This window comes from Falco peregrinus, chromosome 10, assembly GCF_023634155.1.
Source record: "Falco peregrinus isolate bFalPer1 chromosome 10, bFalPer1.pri, whole genome shotgun sequence".
Lineage (NCBI taxonomy): Eukaryota > Metazoa > Chordata > Aves > Falconiformes > Falconidae > Falco > Falco peregrinus.
Window position 1 is genome coordinate 6,173,072 of NC_073730.1, and position 25,778 is coordinate 6,198,849.

Here is a 25,778-nt window from a genome sequence, read left to right on the forward strand (position 1 = left end):
TTCAGACTACTCTCCCCCGGACACAACTTTTCCATCACCCCCAATCATCATTTTATACCCCCCCCCTTAATCATTTTATACCCTTTATACCCCCCTTAAATCATTTTATACAACCTAACTCAGACTACTCTCCCCTCGGACACGACTTTTCCATCACTCCCAATCATCATTTTATACCATTTATACCCCCCCCCTAAATCATTTTATACCTTTAACACCCACAAAACCGGGGGGCAGAGGTTGGGCCTGCGGCCCTGGACGATGTCGTCCGGGGCCGCGGGCCCAACCTCTGCCCCCCCCCTTCAAAATAATCACAAACATCATTTTGGTTTAAATCCAGTCAGCACTGTTGATTTCTCCAGTACCCACCCCACCCCCCCCAGTTCACAGGGGGTTGGGGTAACGGCGCGAAAGCAGCCTGGGTTGGTTGGGTCGAGAGGCAGCGGCGAGCTGGGAAGCAGAGAAAGACCGTGTAAGGGAGAGCTGTACCGCAAAAATGTGGATTTGTTACCCTCAGGATGCAGCCACAAGCATCCCCCCCCTTCCCCCATTCCCCTCCTCCATCACCCATTTCCCCCCCCCCCCCATCACTGTCCTCCCCCAATTTATTTCCTCACACACCCAGGGCTGGCACCCCCTGTATCCCCCCTAACCTGGCATCACCCCCAAAGCCAGGACCCCGCCACCCCCCTTTCCCTCTCCACACCTGGAGGATGCACTCACCTGAGAGACCTGGGCAGGGTTGAAGAGCGGGATGGTCCTGACCGGTGGGGAAGACTCATGGCAGCCAGTCTAGAAGAGGTGAAGGGAGAGAAACATAACATCCACCCCCCCACTGCAGTGCCACCCCCCGAGGGGTGCCATGGATGCCCCCCCATCATGCACGAATACACCTCTCTCCTCACCTGCTCTCCCACTGACTCCCCACCATCCATCTCCCATGAACCTTTCATCCCAACGGACACTGGAGTAACACTGTGCGTTCCTCCTGGGGCATGCAACCAGAAAAAAATACCCCAAAAGATTAAAATTTAGATGGGCAGCTTCTAAAAGGCTGAAGGTGAGAAGGGCAAGGGGACCCGCACGGCGTTTACCAGGGGTTCTGGAGGGAGACTGAGCTGAAGGGCTTGTCCCAGCTGCAAGAGGGGCATCAGATGGGGATGGAGACATCTGGTCCTGCAACCACATCCACCCATTTAGAGCAGAAGCTCCTTGCATGGTGGCATCTCTGCACCGCACTTTTGGGGTACTGCTCTGCACCCATCCTGCTGGAGAGGTACCCCAAGAGCTGCAGGCAACTGAGCTAAGGAGGGGGTCTCCAGGGTCAGGACAAGCAACCCCTGTCACAAAGCTAAACCACCCGGAGAGCTCAGAATTGGGCAGGAGGCTGGACACCAAGCCTGTGTACAGTGTAAGGGGCCACCAGGGTCCATGGGTCTCCCCCTCTGTTCCTCATCTCCTGCTAGTTTTGGAAGACTATCCCAAAATTTCCTGCTCTGGGGTTGTAGGTCATTCTCAAGCAGGAGACTTCCAGGGGAGGATCTCACTCCAACATCTGCCCCCAAGCCCACCCTCAGCCTGCAGTCGGGGATGCGACACCCTGAGGACTCTGCCAGGACCGGGATAACCATGCACGGCTGCTTCCCCCTCTCTGCTGCTCTTCCATTTCCAGGGGTTTTCCCTCCCTTCAGCTCCTAAACCCTTCCCGAGCAGTGCCACCCGCAGCCGCTGCTGCTTTCCACCCCGGCGGAGGGCAAGCGGTCCCCGCAGACTTTACCAAGTGCTCAGAGGACCTCCCGGATCAAAGAGGTTTTATACATTGACAATTATTATTCATCAAGAATTCACTTCCCGGCCCAAAGGGCTCCCGGTCCCACTGTGTCCCCACACAGACTACGGCCATGACGAGCTGTGCAATGGCACAGCCCAGCTGCCTGCGCGAGGATGGAGGGAGGAACAGCGGGTGATGGGGGAGGTGTCACCCATCCTCACTGCTGTACCCTGGGTGTCACCCAGGGACGGGAGAACCTTTCATCCCCTACCTGTGGTCGTGGGGGGGGGGAGTCTGGGGCAGTCTCACATGTGGCTTTGGAAGAAGTTTCCCTGGTGGGCTTTGACCGAAACCAGCCAAACCACCTGAATCCAGAGCTCTGGGAAATGAAGGTTGTCACAAAGAGTGGAAACGGATGAGAAGGGGATGATGCCACGGCCACCCAGATGCCCGCCGGGAGCAGGGCAGGCATGACAGGCATCAGGGACAGACAAGCTGAGAGCACGAGGCTTCACATCAGCATGCTCACCTTGTCCTCATCCAGTTTCGCCGCCTCTGCTGGTGCCAGCTCTTCAGCAGTGTCCTCAGCCGTGCTCTCCGAGGAAGGCTGACTGTCATCTTCCAAGGAGACGGTGGAGCTCTCAGAGACAGTCCGAGTCCTCGCTGTTAACCCCTCCTGGCATCGGAGATCGGAGCTGCCACATGGCATTCCCAGAGCAGCCACCCCAAGCATCAGAGTGGCCCCGGGACTCCTCCATGCCAGGCTTAACCGACAGCATCCCCAGGGCCCCCTGTCCCTTGCACAGCAGGTGGGGAGGAGCAGCCCCCTCAGCAGGGCGCAGCAGGCAGCTGGGCACTCCAGAGGCAGGAGGGGGCTACCCTAACCAGCAGGGTCCCCCGAGGGGACAGCTGGCACCACGATGGGATTTTTCCATGTGAGTTAAGTGCATGGAAGGATGAGCCAGCGAGTCCCAAATCATACCATGGTCCCCGCTGGGATGGTCTCCTTGACCCCTCCGACTCACCTGCTCTGCTGGGGGGGATGGCTGCACCTCCTTGGGGGACAGTGGGGCACCCCAGGGCTCCCCAGGTTCTCCTGGGGAGCAAAGGACACAGTCAGGGCTTGGCCCAAGGAGCTCCTGCCATCTCTGTCAGAGGTATTTTCAGTGCTTCCATCACAGAACGGTCGGGGTTGGAAGGGATCTCTGGAGATCATCCAGTCCAACCCCCTGCTAAGGCAGGGTCACCCAGAGCAGATCGCACAGCATCGGGTCCAGGCTGATTTTGAGGGTCTCCAGAGAAAGAGATATCACCCTATCCCACAGCAAGGCTGTGTGGCCAAGATGTCCCCTCCAAGAGATGCAAAAGGCCATTCTGGTCCCTGTCCCAGCCAATGCCAGACCCAGGGAGGGAGCTGCAGGGCTGCACCGGTGCATCCCAAAAACCCAGCTCATGCTGCGGGATGTGAAGCTGCCTTTCCCCGTGGCTGCCCTCCCTTGCTGCTTTGGGCAAGGTCTTGTGAAAATGAAGACCCGCCTGCCGAGGGTGGCTGGTAGTGGTGGACCTTGCATGTGCGGGGGCACTGGGGCCAGCACGGCTCCATGTCTGGGGCAAGGTCGGAGGGAAACGAGACGCTGCGTGAAGGCGGCACTAGCAGGGAGCAGCGTTTGAAGGGACGCACACCGTAGGCGATCACACTTCCCCAAGGGATGTCCCATCCCACTGCAACTCACTGGGGATGGGGATTTTTGTAGAGAAACGAGGCTGGAGCGCTTACCTGCCGGCAGCACTGCCTGCGGGGGGGGGTCCTCAGAAACCCCTCCTGCTCCTGGGCCGAGCATGGGGGGCTGCAGCTCCTGCCCAGCGCTGAGCAGTGGTGATGCTGTGACTTGAGCAGGTGCTGGGAGCCAGTGGGACGCATCCTCGTGGGAGCTGGGTCCCTGGGGTGCCACAGGCTGGTAGTCATACTGGTAGCCTTTGCTCTGGGAAAGCTTGGGGCCAGGCTTTTCATCTGAAAAAAAAAAAAAAACCACCAAACAACCCCCAAATTATCCACAAAACCCACACCTCAGGAGTTTACTCCAGTGTTTACAGTCTCATCAGGCTGTTGCGCAGAATCCTCCTCTTCCATTATACATCAGCAGGAGCCGGGGGGCGAGGAGGGACCCCGGGGACCACGCGCAGGCGGGGAAGGTAGGGCACGGCACAGCAGTGGGGACCTGTTAGAGGCTGCAAGGAAGGTGGGCTGTGAGAGACCGGGGAGGGGGGAAATCTCCTGCAAACATGCCTCAGGTTGCAAACCAACTCAGAAGGGGAATGCTGTGGAAGCAAAGGGACCAAGCACGAGCAGCACATGCCGGCAGTTCAAAGGAGCCCAGGGCCTCCAGCCTTTTCTTCCACTCCTGCTGCACACCCTGAGCAGGAAAGAAAATTCACCAGGAAGCCACAGCCTTCATTCCCGCTCCACAGGAATGCCCATGGATGAGTTCCTTGCTTTTGGCAGATTTACTCAGGGCTGTGGGGTTTTTTTTAATTGAAAGGCAGGTTGAACAAGTGGGGTTTGTTTTTTTTAATACGCACACACGTTGCTCTGTCTGATGTTAGACACTGTGCAGGCAGCACACTGCTGCTGGTCCCAGGAGCGTGTCCTGCTTGTTCCAGCTCTGCAGCCTTCAGCCAGAAACATGCCAGGCACCGGGAAGTTTCTCTCCCACCACCGTGAAACACAGCCAGGCAGGACCCAGACCCCATGGGTCTGAGCCTGGGGACAGGCTATGGCACCTCTTGTGTGTGGTGCTACAAAATCCTTTGCTTTGTTTGCCAGCATCACCTCCAGCCCGCTCAGGGTTGGCGTCACACCCAGGAGCAGCTCCCACACAGCCTGGAAATGCTCAAAGTCCACAGGGAGGAGGGTGGATGCTTGACTCCACTCCATCTGGCAGATTCAACTGGGAAAAGTCAGGGAGGATAGCCCAGGCTGTAAGGATGGAGAGGGAGGTTGCTGTGATCACGTGGATCCCAGTTTGGCACCTTGATTCAGGCTCCGTCTTTCCGAGATGGATGAATTCAGCACCAAGCCAGCTTTTTCTGCAGGCAGGTCCCTCGGATGCTGACTCTGAATGGCCTCAGCAAACAAAAGGGCCAAGCATCTGGGAAATGAGCCGCAGAGACCCCACGGAGCAAACCTTGCCACTCAGAGAAGCCATCCCATCATACCTGCGACTTTTTTCCAGGAAAGGATGATCATAGCTTCAGCCCTCACAGCAGCAGAAGGCAATCAGGATTGATGATCCTTTTACTGCCTAGGAGAGCTCTTTGAAGAGGAATTTGGCAGCAGCAGGGAAAGCTGATAGGAAGAAATGGCTTGGAGGAATTTGTCATGTTTTATCCTGTCTGCATCAGCCTTTATTCTCCACCCTTTGGTGCCAGCATTCCCAGCAGAAAGCTAGATCCCAGCAGCAGCAAGGAGCAGCAGACTGTGCTGGGGCATCCTGCTGATGGAGGCGGCTGTGAAGCGACACCCGTGGCTCACCAGCCCCGACTTCTCCTTGATGGGACATCCAGCCAGGAAAGGAAAACTCTCCAGCCCTTCCTTAGAGAGTCACCCAGGGGTGGCTCCTGTCCCTCACGTCGATGACTCTTGACCCGCTGGGTGGACTGTGGCTGGAGGGGACGCTGAGGGTCACTGCGAGGTGCAGCAGAGGGATGACAGAGGCAGTGGGGAAGGGGGAACGCTGGGACTCCACCGACAGGCATGCTGCAGCCCGGTGCCCAGAGGGACGCGCTCCTGCCCCGATCTTTTGCTCCGAAAGTGTGAAATCCTCTTAGTTCAGCTCCAGTTTGCACCTCGGAGGACTGCCTGGGAACTGGGCTGTCTCCCCCAAGGCTCAGCTGGGAGACACATGCTTCATCCAGCTGCCCACCTCCGACCCCCTTCTCCTCCCACGGCACCCACAGGGAACTCCTGAAGCTGTGGTAATTAAGCCCAATTACTCAGCCTTCATATGGAGGGCACGAGCATCAGCCACCCAGTTTGCAGCCCCACACCAGAGGGATGCATCCCAGCAGGAGCAAAACTTGGAGCCCTGGGGCAGACGCAAGGAGCAAGAAGTAGCTGACGAGAAATGCTCCAGGGAGCAGGGAGCTGCCTCCCAGCCCATGGCAGCACAACTCCACGTGCAGAAAAGCCCTCGGCAGCCATTGCCACCTACTGCTTCGTTTTCTTTACCTGCCATCGATGCAGCAGTCCAGGAGAGCTCAGGCTGGGTGGGTGCCACCTCCGGAGGGAGGTCATCTTCCACCTGCAAGGAGTTAGAAAATGTGATAAAACAGATGGAAAAGGGGACGGCACAGGGCAAAGACTAAGGAAACCAGGAAGGCAATGTAAGGAAAAGCATGGTGCTCATGGGTGTGAGGCTCACAACCCACCCCGGGCTGCCAGAGCCCAGGTTACAGGTGAGACCTGTACCAGCACAGTCACAGCTCTTTGCCAGCAAGTGAGAGGAGCTGCAGCACCACTGCCCTGCTGAGAGCAGGTAGGAGGTGAAACCAGTGACAGAAAAGGGCACAGAACCAAAAGCAGATGTGAAACCTCAACGGAGAGCATTAATCCAAGGACCAGACCATAGAGTTAAGGGACCTGAGAGCAGACATCTGCAAGGTGATGCCCCAGCAGTGTCCTCTGCAACACCCTCACTGCAAGAGGAGATCATCATTCACCCACCAGCCCCTGAGTGCCCTCCATGAGCCAAGGCGAGGAGTGTTTTGCCCCATGCAAAGCCCTGCAGCCCTCACTGCTCACACCCTCGGGCATCGCAACCCCCCCCCGCTCCCACTGAAGCTGCAGGTCCCACAGCACAGACCACGTCTCTGAGCTCAGAGCCAAGGGGAAAGGCAGCTGGGTAACACCACCCTTCGGACCTCCATGCCCATGCCCTTGGATTCAGAGCAGAGAAGGATGCTCCTGCAGACAAACCACAACCCAGACTGGCTGCCCCCCAGCATCCCCGCTCCTCCTTACCTCCTGCTCCCGGCAGCGGGCTCGGAGCTCTACCAGCCAGTCAGGCTCCAAGGGCTGGTCCTGCTCCGGCATCTCCAGGAGCAGAGGGTCGGAGAGCTTCAGCCGCTCGGCTAGCTGTAGAGCCAGGAGGGCAACAGGGCTCGTCACACATTTCAGCTCCACAGGGAAGAGACCAACACTTAGAGCAGCTGCACATGGCAGGGCACACAGACCCAGGGGAAAAGAGCAGCAGAGCTGCACTTGTTCATAATACGGGGGTAAAAGTAACACCAGCCTCTTCTGCAAGTTTTATTCCCCCTCCTGCATTGCCACGGAGAAGTGCTGGCCCATCCCGTGCCCCACAGAGAGCCTCCCAGCAGGGCTATCTCAGCCACCTCCGCAGAGGTGTCAAAGTACCCATGTCAAAGATGCTCTTCACATCAGAGAGGCAGGTAACTATTACCATCCTTTCCTCCTCTGAGGAAAATGAGCACCTTTAATTCCACTTGACAGCCAGCCTGGGGCACCGACAGGTTTGCAGGACACCCACAAGGAGCTCTGGAAACAGCCCAGCTCCCAGAGCTGCGCATCAATCCCTTACCTACCCGATGAGGATGGATGGGAGCTGGCAGGGTGGGAGCTAAGGGCTCACCTGGCTGTTTCCTCCCCAGGCTTTGCAATAAGCATCACCATCACTGATAACCACACAGAAAACACCACAAATGCAGGGCTGGGAGGGACTTTCTGAAGTTACCTGATCCATCTACCAACGCTCAGGAAAATCCTGCGTGCCCATACCAGCCCATGTTTGTCTGATTTGCACTTACAAATCTCCAAGGAGAAGATTTCACAGCCTCCCAGGCCTGTCCTGAAGCTTAATGTCCTTAGAGCTAAAGAGTTTTTTCTTCATATCTAAGTGAAATCTTCCCTGCTGCAAATTAAGCCTCTATTCCTCCTCCCATGGCAGCTGCGGGGACAGTCAGGCACCATCCCCTGAAAACCAGCCTCTTGCACGCCGGAGGGCTGTTATCACATCCCCCGTACCCCTCCCTCCCCCAGCATATCTTGCTTGGAAAAAATAACCCCAAGGCCTTCTTCCAGGGTCATTTTCCCCTCAGTCTCTTATCACCCCAGCTCTTCCCTTCTACATTTGCTCCAGTTTAGCCCTGTCTCCGAGTGCAGCATCCCAAACAGGGCACAGCGCCCCAGCCAAGACCCCCAAGACCTGAACAGAGGCGGATTATCACCTCCTTGTTGCACACATGCCGTTCTTGCTCTCACAGCCCAGAATAACATTATTAACATTGGCTTTTTTTTTTTTTTTAAACTTTTTTGCAACAGCATCCTGTAATGTTGCTGCTTGGTATTTTTTCCATGCTTCACTATCTCCCCCAGGTCCCTCTCTGCAGTATTGCTGCCGCATGTTTAATTTCTCCTGCAAGAACAGGGTCTCTGCTGCCCTGGCTGCAGCCTTCTCAACAATATGGGGCTCCAGCTACTGTCAACGGAGCAAGAGGCTCTTCTGGGCTGACCCATCCCACCAGCCCAGGATGAAATGGAGGGCTCCCTGCAGAGCTAAATCCCAGTCTGGAGAAATTGCTTAGGCAAGGGTCCAGTTTTAAGGCAGCTGGATGGGGGGAGATGACACTCAAAGCACTGCTCTTCATCCGGTCTTTACTGAATTTTCTCTCACTGCTATCGACCCACTTCTTGGGGATTTATCAAGCTCCCTCCCGGCTTTTCACACTCATTTATCTTCTACACTTTGCTACAAGGCTGCTGCATCAAGGGCCACCAGAAGCCATCCAGAGGTGACTTTGCAGCTCAGCCACCCTCCGCAGCCCCACAGGTCTCAGCTATCCCTTCTGCAGCAGTTCCCGTTGTCTGTTTCTTCCTATTTCCGAAGTTTTTAACAACAAAGTCCAAACGAGCACAAAACCTTCTTCCCAGCTCCAGGGGATTAAAGTAAGACAGGACCTGCGCAGCCAGAGCCCAGCCTGGGACAGGGACGGCAGTAACCCAGCTCCCAGCCAGGAGCTTGCACTACCTACAGACCCACCGTCCCGTCTCTTTGCAAATGCACTTTTGTTCATCCTAAATCAATGGCAGGAAAAAGGAAATTATAAGCATGATTACTCCTAAACGGGGGGAATGTTTAATCCAAAAGCTAATGTGCACTTTGATCCAATATTAATGAACCAGCACCTGGTTGTATATCGTCCCCAGCTTCAAAAGAGGGGAAGTCTTAATCAAACACTAATGTGTATCATAATTTGTAACACAGTCTAAAACATCAAAGACAAGAGCATCTGCGAATGCACTAGTTTTTCAGATGAAAGTGTTTTCTCCCAGGAGAAGCATTATTCCCAGCAGAACAGCAGATCTGAGAGGCTGTTAGGCAGTAAATAGGTTTCGACAATCGGGTGCGGGGGCTGCACGAGCCAAGTTTTGGGCAATTTCTGCAGCACCTCCTTTAGAAGGGCATCCTTGCTGCCCCTCATCTCAAAGCACTGCAGCTTTTGGCCCCTTCCCGGTGGAGGAAGGCTTCGAGCAGCCTCTGCGCTGCCCTGGTGGTGGGCAGACCCACTGTCCTGCCAACCCAGCCTGCCCAGGGGACCTGGGACACTTTGCTTCACCCCTCCCTGGCACAGCACCCTGGTCATGAAGTGAAGGAGCTGGGCTCTGTGCTGCGAGCTGGGACATGCTCCTATTCACTGTCACCCCAAAAGAGCCTCCGGCAGGTAAATGGAATCATGGGATGATGTGCTGGAGGGGAAATGTCAAGCACTCACACTTCAGCTTCTTAAGTCTGTGCCATTTATAAGTTCAAAAAGCCTCTCCAGAATGAAAAACATCCTTTGCTTCCAAATAGCTCTGCTCCTACTTGGCAGTCAGCACAATTCCTTTGTTTTCTACCCTAAATCCTTGGGTATTAGAGACTCCATGAAGGTGTTGGTTTTGCTGTACTCTGCATATACCAGGCAGCAAATCCTGGGAGGCTACATGGAGCTGCCAAGCAGCCCCAGGAAACCCTGAGGATGCTTCCCTACTGCACCGGGTCCTGACCGGGCATCGCACCCTGCCAAGGCGGGGGGTGGGGGGTGGGTGGGGCGGGATGCAAGACTCACCTGCATCACTTTCTGAGCCAGGAGGGGGTGGCTGGCCAGACCCTGGCCCAGCAGCGCGGTGGCAATCTGCTCGCAGTACTGCAGGGCCTGGGCTGGCAGCCCGTAGTCGGCCAAGCGAGAGGCATAGAGGAGCTTGTATACCTGGGGAAAGGGAAGCAGGGCAGACACGGATGAGCAAGGAGACGCTTCTGCCTGCGGGTCCCCTCTGCCACGGCACATCACCCCAACTTGACTCACAGCACCCTGGGTCTCATCACCCAGAGGTCACCTGCAAGTTGGGGGCAGCCCCCCCATCCCCACGGGGCCATCCTGCCTCGGTCCCCAGCCACACGCTGTCACGAGGCCAGCCCAGAGGCAGCCGACGGGCGATGGGGGGAGCCTGCCAAGGAACTACCTCCATTCATCCAGCCCCTTTGTGCAACGCCTGAGGCAGCAGCAGCCTGGTGCTTGTTGGCGATATGAAAAGCCTACCCATTACCCCAGCAGAAGGAAGGCAACCAGATCTGAGCAAGCACTGATCAAACACGCCATGGCCCCAAGATCTGCCCAAGGCCTGCCCCGGAGGACCCCCCACCTGGGGCAGCCTCCCCTTCACTCCCAAAGCCCGGTGAGGGAACAAGCCTTGGAGAGCAGCCTGAATCCCTGGCTTCAGGGGGATGGATGCATGTTTGGGGACAGGTCTGAGCTGCTGCACCAGATGTGCTTGTGCATCTCTGCTACCTGGAAGGGGAGCAGGAAGGATTTGGGCTGCCGTAGCCGCTGGCAGTACTCCAAGATTTCCGTCCGCTGGATGGCCTCCGTCCTGGCAAACTGGGTGAATACCTGCCTGCAGAGGAGAGGGGTAGGTTCAGCAAGCAAGAGCAGGGCGCTCTCCCCAGACAGCCCCCCGGCCCCCGCAGACCCACAGCTCCACTGCCATGCCAGCCTGCAGCTGGAGAGGCCCAGAGCAAAGCTCACATTAGGAGCAGTAAATCCCCACAAACCAGAATTTCTTTTGCATAAAAGTGAGATCCCAGGGATGGGGAGAAGGTGGGATGGACACATCACTGGCAAAAGTGCCACCTCCAGCACCCCCTGGGCTGGCTTACCGGTGGCTGCTGCCCAGCAGAGCCATGCGGTCTGCCTTCGCCCCAAAGTAACCGAAAGGAATATCTGCCATCAGGTAGCAAAAATGAGCTGCTTCCACGGCTCCCCTGCCAGCTGGATGGGAGGAAAAAAGACAAACACTTAGTCCTAAGGGAGGTCACCATTGCTTTGGAGGCTCCCAAGCTCACAGGAAAACCCAAACCCAACTGCCCCACTTTTCTCCCCCGTCCATGCAGACCCCGATCCCTCCCTTCTCCCCGCTTTTTCTCTGTTTTCCCCCAGTTGCTGCTCTCTGTACCTAGGAGCAGGTTTCAGTTCAGTGGTAGGACCAGGGGAAGCTGGGCAGGGTGCAGCTCCAGCTCTGCAGAGTGCCATTACAGGCATGAACCCCCCCAAAAACCCCATCGCTGGGAGCAAGTCTCAGTCCCTGCAGTTACATATGCCCTGCCCAGGGTCCAGCCACTCCAGGGGTCTCCACTCCAAAGGGGCAGCTAATGGAAGTGCCTGAGCCCGACTCATCTGCCAGCGCAAAGGGCAGCAGGATCCATCAGCGCCTCAGCCCTGCCACCGCACGGGCACTGCAGCTCCAGGGGGACAGGCATGCACACCCCACCACGGCACCAACGTACATCCATGCCAGCGTGGACATGCACGGTGGCAGCGCAGGTGTCCACCCTTACACAACAGCAGGAACGCAACTGCTCATAATGGCCTCGGCTCACCCAAAGTGTCTCCCAATGTGACAATGGCTCGATGGCTCAACTCCGTGTCTCCAACTTTGTTGGACAGCATCACGGCCAGGTGAGGCCTCCAGTCTCCCCACGTAGCATCCCCACAGCACTAAAGGGAGAGAAGAGGAGAGCAAAGGTGAGCAGGGATGGTGACACAAGGTGGTGTCACCAGCAGGTGACAGCACAGGGATACACATGCTGGGGCCAGGCTCTTGCTCACAGACCAGAGCTGCCTGAGGGATCCTTCCCGACATGAGCTGGAAGAGGGTCTGCAGGGGGTCATTGGTGGCCAGCGTGCTGGTGAACCTGTGAGGAGACGGCAGAGATAGGGCTGCTGTGCCAGGACCCCCAACCCTCATTCGCCTCCAAGTGCATGTCCCAAATGCCCCAGGAAAGCGGTGTCCCGAGGGGCTTCCTGGAGAAGGCAGAAAGGATCATCAGCTCACCAGGCTGATGATCTGCTTTACCTCCAGGAGCAGGTAAGTCTCCAGGACAACGGCAGATAAAAACTCCTTTAAATGATTCAGGTTCCACAAGACAGAAAATTTCTGCTTAACTCTCCCTGAAGGGATCAACCCAATCCAGACTAAGTGCATTAATTCCACCAGAAAACAGCCATACAAGTGGGGAGAACAGCTCAGACCAGGCTGGCTCACAGTGAAGATGGCTCAGCTCCCCCTGCCCCAGCGGCTACCTTTGCTAGAGCAGCAAGGGCAAAGCCAAAGCCTCAGGATAAATTCACCCCACATCTCCAGGGAATGGCTTTCCTTCTGCTTTCCAGACCCCGCTTGGTTTCTCCTGTCCATCGGGAAGCCTGGAGAACTCTGGCCCACCCAGATGGATGGCTCCTCTCCTCTCTCTGCCCCCTCTGAAAGGGTCCAGCTGAAATCAATGCTCTTTTTTCAGTGCACTGGGGCTGAGGGCATCCAAAAGGATAACAGGCTTGGCAAAGCCAGTCACAGAGCATCATACTTTGCTTTAGCTTCTCCAGCTTACCCGGTGAGCACCCAGCTGTAGGTCCGAGGGTCCATCTTGCTGGAGAGGAAGAGGGCATGGCCCCACAGCTGGTTTCTCATGGCCCAGACCAGTGCATCCTGCAGCCAAGGTGGAGAACAAAAAGGGTTTGCACCAACTCTGCTTCCCAGCCCTCCTCCACTTCCAAGGGACCCTCTGCTCACCCAGCTCAGAGGAGAGCCCAGATAACTGCTCTGGTTTTAACTAATACCCTCCAAAAAACTCTTCCATGTTCACAAAGACCACCTTTCTGCCTTGCATGATGACAAGAACTGGAACCTTCACAGCAATACTGCCTTCCCCGGGTTTCCAGGTCTGTGCCGCCTGTTGGCTCCTGATAGCACCTCTGTGGGACCCCAGCCTGGGCACACAAGCTTCTCTGCATCCAACCCTCCGCTCTCTCTGTGCCTTTGGGATCCCTTGAGGTCACATAGCTGCAACTAAACCCACAACGCTGGTAAAAGCCTCTGCATCTTGTCTTCACCGGGGGCCCCATCCTCACTCCCAATGGTGGGAAATCACTGCCATAAGCCCTGTTGTACAACCACCACTTGAAGTGTTGATCCCACAACCACAAGGCACCTCTTGACCACTCTTCCCTTTAACACCTGCCTGAAGAAGTCAAAGTGGCCAAGCAAAAGCGTTAGCCCTGTTTTCTGGATCCCACTCACCACTTACTTTCTTCCTGCCATAGTAGAGGAGCTTGGTGAACTTCTCCACTATCTGTGCCTGCGTCTCCACAACAGGAGTGACCTCCCCCGTGATGAGGTCCAGCGCCCCTGACTGACGCGACATCCACTCATCATCCGTCAGGCCTAGGAGGTTTGCCATGGGGTCTTGCCTCTTGTACTTCTCCCGGTGCCTACAGTCTTGCATCAGCAGCTCAGCGGTGTCTGAGCCCACCATGGACTGTGAAAGGGAAGGGGAGGAGCGAGGCCCATGAGCAAAGGCTGATGGCACTTTCAGTCTGACCCCCTCACACACGTACCCTCACCCTAGCACATCTCCCCAGCAAGACCAGCCTCGGCCACCAGCACACGGTTTCGGAGGGCAAAGGAGTCAGCACAACTAGCAAGACCTTCACAGCACTTGCTCTGAAGATCGTATCCAGCTGCTTCCAACAAGCAGCCATAAGATTAGATTGGGTGGATTTCATTGGATTAAGGGAATAATCCTCTTTTAAGCATAAGTGCTGGCTCCCCCACGAAGGTGGCACCAGCCCCTTTCACGGCTGCTATGGCATTGGGTTGTCGGTATTTCACAAGGATGCAAAGCAATCGTGGAGAAGGGTTTGCTCCAAATATCCAGGCAGTATCAAGCTAATTGATAATACTATGGGAACGGGAAGCTTTTAAGGTACACCCCATCTGGAAATACCAACTGGATCAAGAGACACCTGAGGAGCATATAACTTGTCTCACTTCTAAGATCAAAAGGGTCAGCCCCTTCCACAGGACACCTACCCCATTCTGCCGGCAGAGGAGGACCAGGAGCTTCCAGAGAAGAGATGAATCTCTGCCTCTCTGTGTTGAGAGATCACAGCTTGTGGCTATCTTCTGCTGGCAAAAGGTGATCACATCCACCTTGTGCAGATCTTCCCTACAGCAGCAAAGACAGACGTCAACAGAAACCCAAGGCAAAGCAATCTAGGACATCTTAAAGACCTTTTCCAACCTAAACGATTCTATAGATCATTCAGACTCAAGGTGTCCCCAGGTTCACTGATGGGGATGCCAAAAAAAGATTCAAAGTGAAAGATGGAGGGGAGAAGACCCCCAGTGCCAATGACTGCATACCACATTGGCCACACCAAGCTCAAAAATGCTTAATTTCTATCATTATTACGATTCTTTGGAGATTTCTGTGTTTCAGGGATGCAGAGTGCATCTCAAACCCTCTCTCTGCCCTCCTGATAATATTTTCATCCATCCATCTGAAAAGAACCTCGGTTTTGCTTTGCTGCTGTTACAGCCAGGATGTCCCAGGCTGCAGGAGCACGCGCACGCACAGGCAGCATCTTTTATTTAACTGGCGTAGTGCAGGGAGAAAGACACACTTGTGACCACGTAAGCCCTTTGGGTCTGAAGCAGCAGCAGAAACGTTTAAGCTACGTGCAAGCCAGGCAGAACTGCCGTCTTACAATAAAATAGTCAGACAGCTGGAAAGAAAGGGTGGCTGAGAGACAGGATCAGCCAGGGGAGAGGGACAGAGATGCTGTTCCTGGCTCAGTCACACCGACAGAGATTCCCAGTGTCCCTTTCAGCATGAGCGGTAACTTCCATGTCTTCTACCCAGCTTCTGCAGCCCTTCTGCTCAGTAAACGGTTTTCCTCTTTCTGCACACTCCTTTTCTCTCCCTGCTCTGGTTACGAGTGACCAGAAGACATGCTAGTGTAAGCAGCACAGTGCAGAGACAACCTGCTGCAATCCACCGAGATTCAGCCCCAGGCTCACGCTGGGTGAAGGCACATGCTGCTTCTGACCCTGCCGTGCTCAGCTGTCTCGGGGGACAACCACCTTAGGAAAAGCTAAACCGCAAGTTGATCCAGGGTTTAGACATCTGAAGAGATCTCCCAAAATCAGTTTTCTGAGACATGAGTACAAAATAAGGTCAGGCATACAAACCACACTAAACCCACAGCCTGTGAATAGTGAAGGAAACCACCTCCCACCATCCAAACCAACCTACACCGCAGCGAAGGGGCTGGGCTCCCCATCTGAGCTCAGACTTGGCCTTTGCAGATCTCCAACCCGTGGGCACCCCAAAGCCTGCCCTGAGCTCACGTCTCCTCCCAAAGGAGAGGTGCTCGCAGGCCAGCCATGCCAGCACAGCCAGGACAACACAGCTCCCAGACCTGCCGGTGCAGGGTACCTGGCCAGGGGTCCCGGGAAGGCCCTCAGCTCCTCCAGCTCTTCTGTGTCGTGGAGCATCACCTACAGAACAAGAGTAAATTCAGCAGCCGGACTCCAGCAATCGAGCCAGCCCCAGTGGTGCTGGCTGAAATTCGGTGCCTTGGCCAAGGGTTCAGCAGGGCTGGTGAACCCCTTCTCTGTGCTGTCTTAAGGTAACCCCAAAACATAGACCCTAAACCATCACACGGACCCCCAAAAGGTCCATTCCTTTTTCACTCAACAAAGAAGTGCCTGTTGAGATGGCATCTGCCTCGTTTGGGAGGCAAAACCGGAGACTGACATGCTGTGCCAGGCTCAGGGGGTGCACACGGACTCTGTAGTGCAGCACCTCAGAGAGGTGACCAGAATAACCCTTCAGAGATGCACAGGCCACACTTGTCCCTGTCGGAAGGGATCACTGGGAGCAGGTGACAGATGACAAGGGTTACGGAGCCAAAGGGGTGGGATGTGGGGCCCAAAGGCTGGCACAACACAGATGCAAAGGTCCACGTGGGCCGGAGACAAGATGGCAGCAGGGGACGGGAAGGCTGAGGAGGCTGTTTGGGTGGCAAATGGTGTTGTCATCCCTCAGGGCAGAAGGAGCCACTCCAGCAAGGGGACAGAGGTCTGCGGTGCCAGGCCGTGGCGTACCTCAAGGCTGTGCAGCTCAACACGGGCTAGCTGCCCCTCGGCAGGATGCTGAGGACACACCAGCACCAGCTGGCCTCCGGCACCGAAGCACACCGCCGTGTGCGGCAGTGAGAACTTGCGGGGGGCCACCGGAGCCGGGCTGGACACCAAGGGCCCTCCTGCAATGACACAGAGGCCACCATGAGTCCCCTCACCCTGACCTCACTCCAACGGGCCCCCCCAACTTCGGTAACCCTGCAGTGCCCCCCCTATGCAAGAACCGTCCCCTAAAGCAGAAGGCATGCATGGCAGCTCCTATACCTGCCAGGGCAGAGCCACTGGACCATGCACCCCACAGCCCCCCAGTCACACCTTGTACATGCACAACCTCCTCCAGGAAAAGGACCGAGCTGCAAGACAGCAGATCTCCTACCGCCAGCCGTTTCTTTCCATGCTCCCACCTCGTCAGAGGGGGCCAGGACCCCATCGCACCTCACCTGCTTGTGCCAGGCTCCAGGTCCCCGAAAGCACAGGGTCGTAGTGGTCGGCACCGTCACGGATGTACTGGCTGAGCTCATAGCCGCTGGAGCTGAGCCCCGACTCCCGGTACTGCAGGAGCAGGCTGGGCTGGCCCGAGGGCTGCTAGGAAGGGAGAGAACACAAACCTGGCTGAGAAACGAGGGACACCACTGCCTTTCTGCTCCCAGGGCAGTGGGACAGACTCTGCTGCTCCATGAAAGTGCCTGGTGGAAGAAGAACAGCACAGCTGAGCAGCTCACACCCTTCAGCATCTTAGGTGCATCATGGCACGTACCCTGGCCATACCCAACGGCGTTTAAAATAATTTACATCAGCCACCAGTTTAGCCCAACTGGTTCCCATCCCTAACACAGACTCCTCAACACAGCCAGCAGGCAGGGCTTGGGAACCTGAGAAAACATTGTGCAGGAGCAAAACAACCACAGCAGCTTTGATTTGATCCTTTAATTTGCTCTTGGCAAAACACAGTGCTCGGGACACCGGTGTGATGGGGCAGGACTTGGTGGGCAGAGCTGGGTGGCACACAGCTTTCAACCACCTAGGGAGGACGCAGAAGAGCATTCCACCAAGCTTGGGTTTCTGTCCTGCTCCTGGCCCGGTGCGGGAGCAGTGCCCAGCCCCATGCCTGGGGATCGACAGCCCAGCAGATGGAGAGATCAGAAACACTAATAACCCATTATAATAATCCCCAGAGACTGTTAAGCACTGAGGGCAACCAGCCTCCTTCCCAGCTGGAGGGGACAGACATGGATTGCTCCTAAAAAAAAAAATATCTCTGGGAGATCCTGAAGCCTTTTGTCCTCCATCCGTGCCCATCCTCATGTTACCTCTTGGGGCTGGCCACCAGCCTCCCCCAAACTGTTGTTGAGGGCTTCTCCCCCTTCCCGCTCCTTCCTGACAGCCGAGACTGAGCTTTCCTCATAGGATTTGTAGGTCTGCATCCTGCAGACAGGAGCAAAAGGAAACACCCTGAAGGTCAGAGATTTTGGGGACCAGCCACAAAACCACTAATTTTGCAGCAGGTGGCTGTATCAGGTGATGCCCAGACTCCCCACCCTTACCTGTCCTGCCCCGGGGGGGTTGTGGCCAGGTTGGGGTGGTAACCCCTGTAGTAGTGCTGGTCCTGGTAACTGGTACTCTTGCCGTAAGGCTCTCCCTGTCTCAGGTCTAGAGAGAGAATCAAGACTTAGCATTTCCCCTTCAGAGCAACAAGCCATAATGAAGTTGCAAAAGAAAAAGCAATGAGTCAGGCAATTTGCCATGCACACCCCATTTGCTTCCAAATTAGCCCAACACATTGGAGGTATGATAAGGCCCTGTACACATTCGCCAACACAGCACTGATGTCCTTTCCTCTTTCCTCCCTCCCCTTTTTTTCAGCCCAGGAACTCCAGAAACAGCAAAAACGAGGCCCCAGCCACCCTGATCACACAGCACTATCAACATTGCGTTCAGCCTGGAACCAGGAATGGCAGTTTTTTATCCATGGAGGTTAAGATCAAACATTGCCTTGGGTGCACCTAGTTCCTGCTCATGTCTCCCAAATGCAAACCAAGGGCAGTGCTGCGCGGAGAGAACGGCACTAGCCGCCCAGGAGCACGGGCAGGAGAAAGCCCTGGAGATGTGCAAGCCCTGGGAGAACCACCCATCCTGGAGAAAGCATAGTCTCTTCTGCAAGTTGCCTCTATCCCCAGACCCAAAGGATAAGCCCATACCTCTGTCATCCTGCCAGGCCACCGGCTGCCGCTGGTGGCTTTGGTAGGTGTAGTCATCCCCGTAGCTGGCTGCTGGATACTGCCGGTGGGAGTCTCCATATCCTTGCCTGAAACGCCACACAACATACCTAATCTGAGAAAGAGCGGGCACCTCTGCACGTTCTGGACCACCTCTAGGGTTAGTCTCACGCCCCAGATGGGACCTTTGGAGGAAAAAAGATGATGGAAATAAAGCCAGGTCCCCTGCTCAGTGTCAGGGCCAGAAGCTGGTCCAGCATCACGCCGGGAAGGAGCAGCAGGAGGCTGGATACTTTCCCACCCCCATCCATGAGCAAGCTGTGCACTGCAGTTTCAGGCAATGCCCACTTTCAGCTCAATGGTAAAGACTTGTCATGGGGATCAACCTTCGCCCACATTTTAGAAGAGATCCCCCAAAACCACCTTCTCTGCCAAGCTCTGAGCTGCCACATCCACCGCACAGCTCAGCAGTTCCCCCCCTGCGCCAGAGCCCAGCCCAAGCCACCCACCCAGCACTCACATACCTTCACCCTTCAGGATTTACACAGCGATGCGGCCAGCCCCTGCAACACCCCCCTTCCCAGCATGAGCATCACACCTCAGCACAAAGCCCTGTGCGCCCACCCCGTAACTCACCGGGGGCAATAACTCAGGCAAATCGACCAAAATTTGCTGGAGCCCCCAAAGCGCTCTCAGCACCGAGAGCATCCACATTTTATCCTCCCACCCTCCGCTGTTTCACCAGCTGAGCTTGCAAGCTCCCTTTTGCTCCTATATTACCATTTGTATTTTTATTGTTCACCTTGCACTTAGTAAAAAAGAACTGCATTTAATCAAACCTTCAAGAAAAATGCACCTCGGACCGAGACAAAGCCCATAAAACAGCAACTGCAGAAAGCCACAGCTGTAAGAAATCAGAGCTGCAACTCCTGTGCAGCCTTGAATATATGTGTCACCGGCTGCTTTGGTAGCTGGACATCAATTCATCACGCACTGTCTCCGTGAGGCTGCTCCAGTTTCCCCTGCGCGGTGACAAGGGCAGAACCCACGCCGCAAGTGCACGGGAGCAGTGAAATGGTCAGATCTTATTTTAAGAAGGTTTACACGGAGGAGGCTCAGCGCCAGCCTCGCAAGGCTGGGCAGCTCTCACCTGGAGTACGGCCTCCTGGGGCAGCTGCTGTCACCGTGCTCAGCCTGGGACGCTGGTCTGTGGGTGTCCCTCCAGGGGGGGTGGCCCTCGTCCCAGGGGTGGCCGGGGAGCTGGCCCCCATCCCAAGAGCCGGGTCGATGCGGGGGTCCTGCGCGGAGAAGCTGCCACCTGGGGCCCTGGTGAGCCTCCCCCCATGCCCCCCAGGCTGCCTGCCTCCCCCGGGGCTGGGGTGGCCAGGCAGGGGGCCAGGGGTTCATGGCAAGCTTGCCAGCGGGGTCCTCTCTGGTTTTGGGGTGGGAGGGGAGGTTAAGTCCCGAATGGCTCTAGCGGCCTGCAAGCAACGAGATAAGTCACAGTGTGTTTGATCGGCAGCTTTTTGTCCCCCTCAAAGCCCCCCATGAAACCTGTTGCCACCTACTCTTTGCTTTTGGGAGCCTTCTGGAAGCCCAACATCCTTTCCAAAATGCCCAGAGGCAAGCAAAAGCCATCTCCACATCTGCCTGCACTTGAAGCTCCCCTTAAAACACCGGGATGAAATCGTCCAGGTTTGAAAGCAACGGGCATCCAGCTCTCCCTGGAGCAAGGGGCAGCAGCCTGCTGCACCCCCAGCCAGCCCTGCAAAGCACCACTGCTCACAGCCTCCCCAGGCAGGTGAGAAATCAGCTTTACCTCTGTGACAAGGTAAAGGGAGGAAGGAAACCCCACACGTGGTGGGGGGAGGGATGCTGGCAAAGCTACAAGCAGGACAAGGGGTTATTCTCGAAGAAATAAGTAGGGACAGAGGCAGGGAGAAATGGAGCTTTGCTCGCATGAGCTATAAGATGGGGGCAACAGGGATTTTCTTCTGTCCAGGAATCCCCTGGAACAGGGATTTTCAAGAGCACAGTAGCTGAAGCAGACATCAGATCTACAACAGCCCCACACAGAAGAGGAAAGCCCAAGGACAGCCCAAGGCAACACACAGATGAAGCCCCAGCTGCCGGGGGGGGCCACCCTTAAGCCCCCCATATCTTTTCTTGCAGCATCAGTACCCGACATGCCCCCACCGTAACGGCTCACAAACCTCCCCATCGTGGAGGTCACCCCTCCCACACTCAAAGTTTAAGGCGCTTTGGGGTAATTTCAGAGCTGGGGGAAGACACTGAACAGGGGCGGCTCAGTTTGTGGCTTTTCCAAGCAAAACCAGGGTTAAATCCTTGCCCTAAATAGCCCCCAGGCACAAGCATCCAGGCACCCGTCATTCCAGTCCCTCCGAGGGCCCCCCTAATGTTCATCCAGGGGTTCCCACCACTGCCTGCTCCCCACACACCTGCTCGGAGCCCGCCAGGCCCGTCCTCCGCCGCCTGGGTGCTACTGCCAAAGTCCACTGCCACATGGGCCGCCGGCCGCCCGGGGGCAAAGGGCAGCCCCCGCTCCCCCCGCCGCACTCAGCCACCGCTCCCAGTAGCTCGTGCACCGCTCCTTGCACCCTGAGGGTCACCTTCCCCATCACTTGTCTCCTCACACCCAAGGCATGGAGCACCCAGCACTCCAAGTGCAAAAAAAGCCAGATATTTCTCCTGCAGGCTGTGGGTTTTTTTTAAAAAAAAAAAAAAATGCCATAAGTATCCTCCTCTCTACATCCTCACACTCCCTAAATAATAAATAAAACCTGCTGGCTGAGCTGTTGGTTTAAGTGGGATCCAGCCACAGGTCAAGCACATAGCATCTCTCCCACCAGGCAGAAGGTAGCCAGGATGGTGGTGGGGTCCCCCCCAGCACTGCCTCACCAACGTCCTTGCAGTGCAATGGCCTCACTCCATAAGCAAATCCTGCCTGGAAATCCTTTCCCAAACTCCCCCAGGCACCCTGAACAAAAAATGGAGTAAATCAAGGCAAACCATCATAGCAAGCCGCAGTAAAAGCTAGATACAGGGAGCCGAGTGTCCTCCCCCCAGCAGCCCAGTGACATGCCACCTCCTCCCTCTTTCCCCGGCAAAGCGCACACAGTTCCCAACCCCCAGCCCCCCCCATTTGCCCAGCGTCAGTAGCCAGATTTCATCCCAAAGGCAGCACGGGTGAATATGGGATGCCAGCAGAAAAAGAGCTTTTTTTTTTTTTTTTTTTCTTTCCTCCCCTTTTTTCACGCCTTCACAGTCCCAGCTTTGCCTGGCCTTGTGTGAGCACCTCCACCGTGACATGGCAACACCAATTGATTCGGGATTCACGGGCAGGATGGCATGCTTTGCATCGCGGTGGCACTGTCAGAGAAAGCCTATCTTAATGATGTCAGAAGACTACATATATTATAGCTTCAGACCTTGAAATTTCCACCCTACTGGGAGAGTAAGAAATTTTCCCTGGTGATCCTAAGAAATAAGTGCTCGGTCTCTGCAGAATTCAAGGTTTCAAAGAAAAAAATATCCCTCACGCCCAGCCATGTAGACTGGGAGAAAGAGGAACCGGGGAAACGCCGTCTTTGTGCTGCCAACCTGCTTCGGCAAAACAACACCGAGCATCTCCCACCCGTTTCACAGCTGCTCTTCAAAACTTTGGGAGGCTTTGAAGACAGTAAAAGCTCTGTTATGGATGGGTCAGGTCTCCTGGGAAAGCTAGAAAGGATCTCTGGAGACCATGAGGATCCCACTTAATATATAAAGGTATCAGGCTTCTGCTTGGCCGCTGGCTGATCGTTTTAGCTTTCTAGCCAAAGGGTGACTGCTGGACATTTCCAACCCGTTTTCTAGCACCTACATCAATCTATACTGGGAACCTGCAAGGGTTCAACCAGCATCTCACGCAGAGGCTGAGAGCAGCCCCACTTCCTCAGGCTGCTGTCGCCACCCAAACCTGGGGGATGTGGGTTGCGAGGAAGACTCAGGAGCTTGACCTGCATAAAAGCAGCTGCATCTTGTGATGCTTGTGGTTGAGATGAGTGGAAACTCTGGACCGGTCCATGCTAGGGAAGGAGATGCAAGAAACATTACCGGCAATGTCAAGCTTGTAGCAAAAGTGGCTTAAAATGGACAGCTGGGGAACACCAATTTAAAGGAAAAAAAAAAGCAGAAAAGTGTGTTGGAAAGGGAGAGAGCCAGGGGAAGGAGCTGGGAAATGAAAAGTGAAGGAAGAAAAAACAGAGATAAAAGGACCAGATGGGCTAGAAAAAGGGAAAGAATAAGGTAACCCTTTAACTACATTGCTTCTAGCCAAGAATTTTCTATTTTAAAAGGATTCATAGCTTTCCTGGAAATTCAAGCTCTGTGCCATAGGACTGCCATCCGGCTTACAGGACTATTGCTAAGCAGGCAGCACACGCCACAGATAGCATTTGTCAGACAGAGCTGAAGGGACACCACTATTGCTTTTAAAAAAGCGTATTTTTCTGCTTTAAAAGGTTTCACTGCTGTTGTCACAGTAACAAGATTAGGTGGAAAACATTTTTCTTCATGCCCTCCAGGTGTTTGCACAGCACGTTGGGGCTCCGCTCACAGTCAGCCCCAGACACCCCGGCCAGTCCCCCCTGCAACCCAACGGGTGAGAATAATTAGCCAAGCCTCATCAGAAATCCTCATAACCTAGGAGGAGAAAGCCAGGTGGCTTCAGTACCTGAAGCTATTTTTAGGTGATTTATGTTGTTTCTAATTGGTTCTGAGATGAGATTATTATTTTTTTTAAATGGCACAGATAGGAAGCTTAGCTCATCTCTGAGCTTTAGCCCCCTAGATATATAAGCAATATATAAATGCGCACTTTTTTTTTTGAGATGTCTTAAGCATCATGTCACAGTGCAGGGGAGATCGAAAGGGCTGGCTACAGTCAAGATTAAAAAATTGAAACCAGCTCATCTCTCATCACATCTGCAAGGCAGAAATGCAAGTAGTAAATCAGCTACATAAACCACAAAAACTCTTCGTAAATATTCTATACAGTGAGAACACCAGCCCTGAACATGCTGCCAGCACTGGGGACGTTTGACAGCGTATTCCATGTCTCACACAGACCAAGGAAACTAAAACCACCCAGGAGCTCAGGTTCCCAGGCAGGCTGAGCACCTGCAGCAGCATGGGGAGAGCCCTCCTCCTCAGTCTCAATGGCAGCTAATTAACTAATTAGCTTGATCACTCCTCCCAGGCTTACAAGGAAGGAGTGGTAAGAGCCCTTGCTCCATCTGGGGGTGGCAGCTGGGGCCTTTCCAGGCCAGGGACATCTCCGTGGGAGGAAGGTGGTGGCTCCTGGAGCTCTGGGATCGTGTCTGCTCCCACCTGCAGCCGCTGCATTAGCACCATCGTGTGGACTTGGCCCAGCCAGCATGGCACCGCTCCGCAGCAAGGTCTCACCCATGGTTTTGCACCTTTCTTCCCCACCTTAGGTTGTCTTCAACTTCAAGGGACTGAGCCACCCCTCCCACCACCACCCTGCACATACACAGGTACACTTAGCAACTTCCAGACACGCCTATTAATTTTTTGAGACAGACAAGAATATTAATTGCGTTCCAGAGGCATTCAGCATACAGCAAATTAAGAAAAAGCATTTTACACCCCGCATGGTGTCCAATGAAGAAACAGCGCTGTAAAAAGCTGTTATGTGTGGAAATCAAAGCCCGTCCGTGGAGTCTTGTACACATCCCCGGCCTGGCTCCGTGCAAAGGTAACTCCAGCCTTCCGCGTGAGCTCCTATTGCAAAGCAAGCCCCCCAGAAATTTGAAATCTCTGTCTTCATTCCCACTCCAGCAAAACCTCTTAACTTTTGGCCGTGAATAATAAGTCCTTGCATACCCCATCCCTAGAGGAAAGGCTGTGCTGCTGCTGCAGCATCCCATTGTGGTGGGCTCTGCCAGGGCATCTCCCCTGGCTCAGCCTGCCGAGGGCTGGGTTGCACGAGGGCCAACCCAAGCTGCAAGAGCTAAACCCAACTGTGCTGAGGTCAGAGAGCTTTCAGTATTCAGGTCCTCTCGTTTTTCTGTGCAACACCCCTTATGTTTTCCCAGCCATAAAATTGATGTTTATCTCGCTGCTAACTGCCTTACAGAGATCATTACACATTGCAAATTCAACCATTTGCAGATAAAACGAGGACGAGCAGCCTGGAAACTATCACACCGCCCCTGTTGCCTTGCCACATTGCAATGCGTTACAACCTTTAAGCTGAAAATTAACATATAAAACCAAGAAGTCTGGAAATATTTGTCAGGCAAACACTGAAAACCAAGCAGAGGTAATTCTTCCACCCGCCCCACACCACCCCCTGCTCAACCGGGGGAAATTAATTTTTAAGTGAGGCGAATTCTGAAGCTATTCTTGTGCCATTAAGTAAAAAAACAAGAGGAGGTTATTCTGCCTTATCTAAAATCTCCTCGCTATATGAGATGTCCCTCTGCATCGGTGTCTGTTGGAAGATACAGAGGGGACAGAAGGCAAAGAGGGGAAAGCAGATGTCAAAAGAAGCCCCAGAAGAAACCAACAGCGACTACGACCGCTGCACCTCACAGCGTACGTGCCGTGAATGAGCAGGGGAGGGATCCCAAGTTCTTGTTTGGATCAGAACATGCAGCCAGGACTACCAGCCCTGCTTGTTTGGATGCCCTCGGAGGTTTCCACCCCACACCTTCGGGCTCCTTTACTGATGGCCACGGAGGGAGCAAGCTGGAGCCAGACCCTTTCCCAGGGTCTCCAGCAATTGCCAGAGCAAGGAAAGCTGATAGCTTGGAAATCTTCAACCCCAAGGTATTCCAGGGTGTCCTTTTGAAAAGATTGCCATCTTGTGTCTTTTCAGACACTTGAATGTTGGTTGCCTTCATATTTGAGGCCATGGGTCTCGTTCAGGAGCTTTATTACACGCAATCAGGGACAATAAAGACCCTTGACAATTATAGATGGCTTCACTGCGTCCTGTTCTTAGTGCTACCTTGTAAAGTTGGACAGTAACATTTCCCTCATTTTTTTTCATCTCAATTTATGACTCCTCTACCGTGAAAAGCCACTTATGCCCTCCACGGTTACATAAACCATATCCTTCAAGGCCAGTAAATCACAGTCTCGAGTCACGTCAAATTTTGCGAAATAAAACTAAATTGCAGCTGTCCTCTAAGGCAAGAAGCTGCAAAATTGAGAGAGAACAAGCCCT

The 25,778-nt window shown here is 54.7% G+C and overlaps 1 protein-coding gene across 5 annotated transcripts; it reads right to left on the minus strand.

The window, feature by feature from the left end:
- Nucleotides 1-323: 323 nt before the first annotated feature.
- SEC16B (SEC16 homolog B, endoplasmic reticulum export factor) lies at nt 324-21,040 on the minus strand. 5 transcript variants are annotated; one of them, XM_055815748.1, is made up of 27 exons: nt 20,983-21,040; nt 20,092-20,288; nt 19,674-20,004; nt 18,506-18,612; nt 17,852-17,957; nt 17,618-17,732; nt 16,748-16,889; nt 16,272-16,429; nt 15,601-15,662; nt 14,193-14,328; nt 13,408-13,638; nt 12,712-12,809; nt 11,940-12,021; nt 11,707-11,824; nt 10,987-11,098; nt 10,619-10,724; nt 9,899-10,039; nt 6,792-6,905; nt 6,000-6,072; nt 3,549-3,782; nt 2,797-2,867; nt 2,301-2,447; nt 2,043-2,150; nt 1,095-1,176; nt 906-988; nt 724-792; nt 324-450 (listed from the first exon to the last, which is right to left on the minus strand). In XM_055815748.1, the coding sequence occupies exons 3-27, from the start codon at nt 19,928-19,930 to the stop codon at nt 385-387; spliced, it is 3,018 nt and encodes a 1,005-aa protein (XP_055671723.1). In that variant the 5' UTR covers nt 19,931-20,004; nt 20,092-20,288; nt 20,983-21,040; the 3' UTR covers nt 324-384. The 5 variants fall into 5 exon arrangements, with proteins under 5 accessions (XP_055671723.1, XP_055671720.1, XP_055671721.1 ...); XM_055815745.1 differs by having other exon boundaries at nt 16,748-16,892; XM_055815746.1 differs by having other exon boundaries at nt 16,748-16,892; nt 20,092-20,190; nt 20,983-21,028.
- Between the last annotated feature and the right edge of the window lie 4,738 nt (nt 21,041-25,778).

Coding starts and splice junctions, on each gene's coding strand:
- SEC16B (XM_055815745.1), bottom strand. CDS start 19,930: ATGAACCCCTGGCCCCCTGCCTGGCCACCCCAGCCCCGGGGGAGGCAG. Junction 15,663..16,271: donor TTGAGCTGCACAGCCTTGAG/GTACGCCACGGC, acceptor CTTGTTCTGTAG/GTGATGCTCCACGACACAGA. Junction 1,177..2,042: donor CCCCCCCCCCACGACCACAG/GTAGGGGATGAA, acceptor ATGTGGTTGCAG/GACCAGATGTCTCCATCCCC.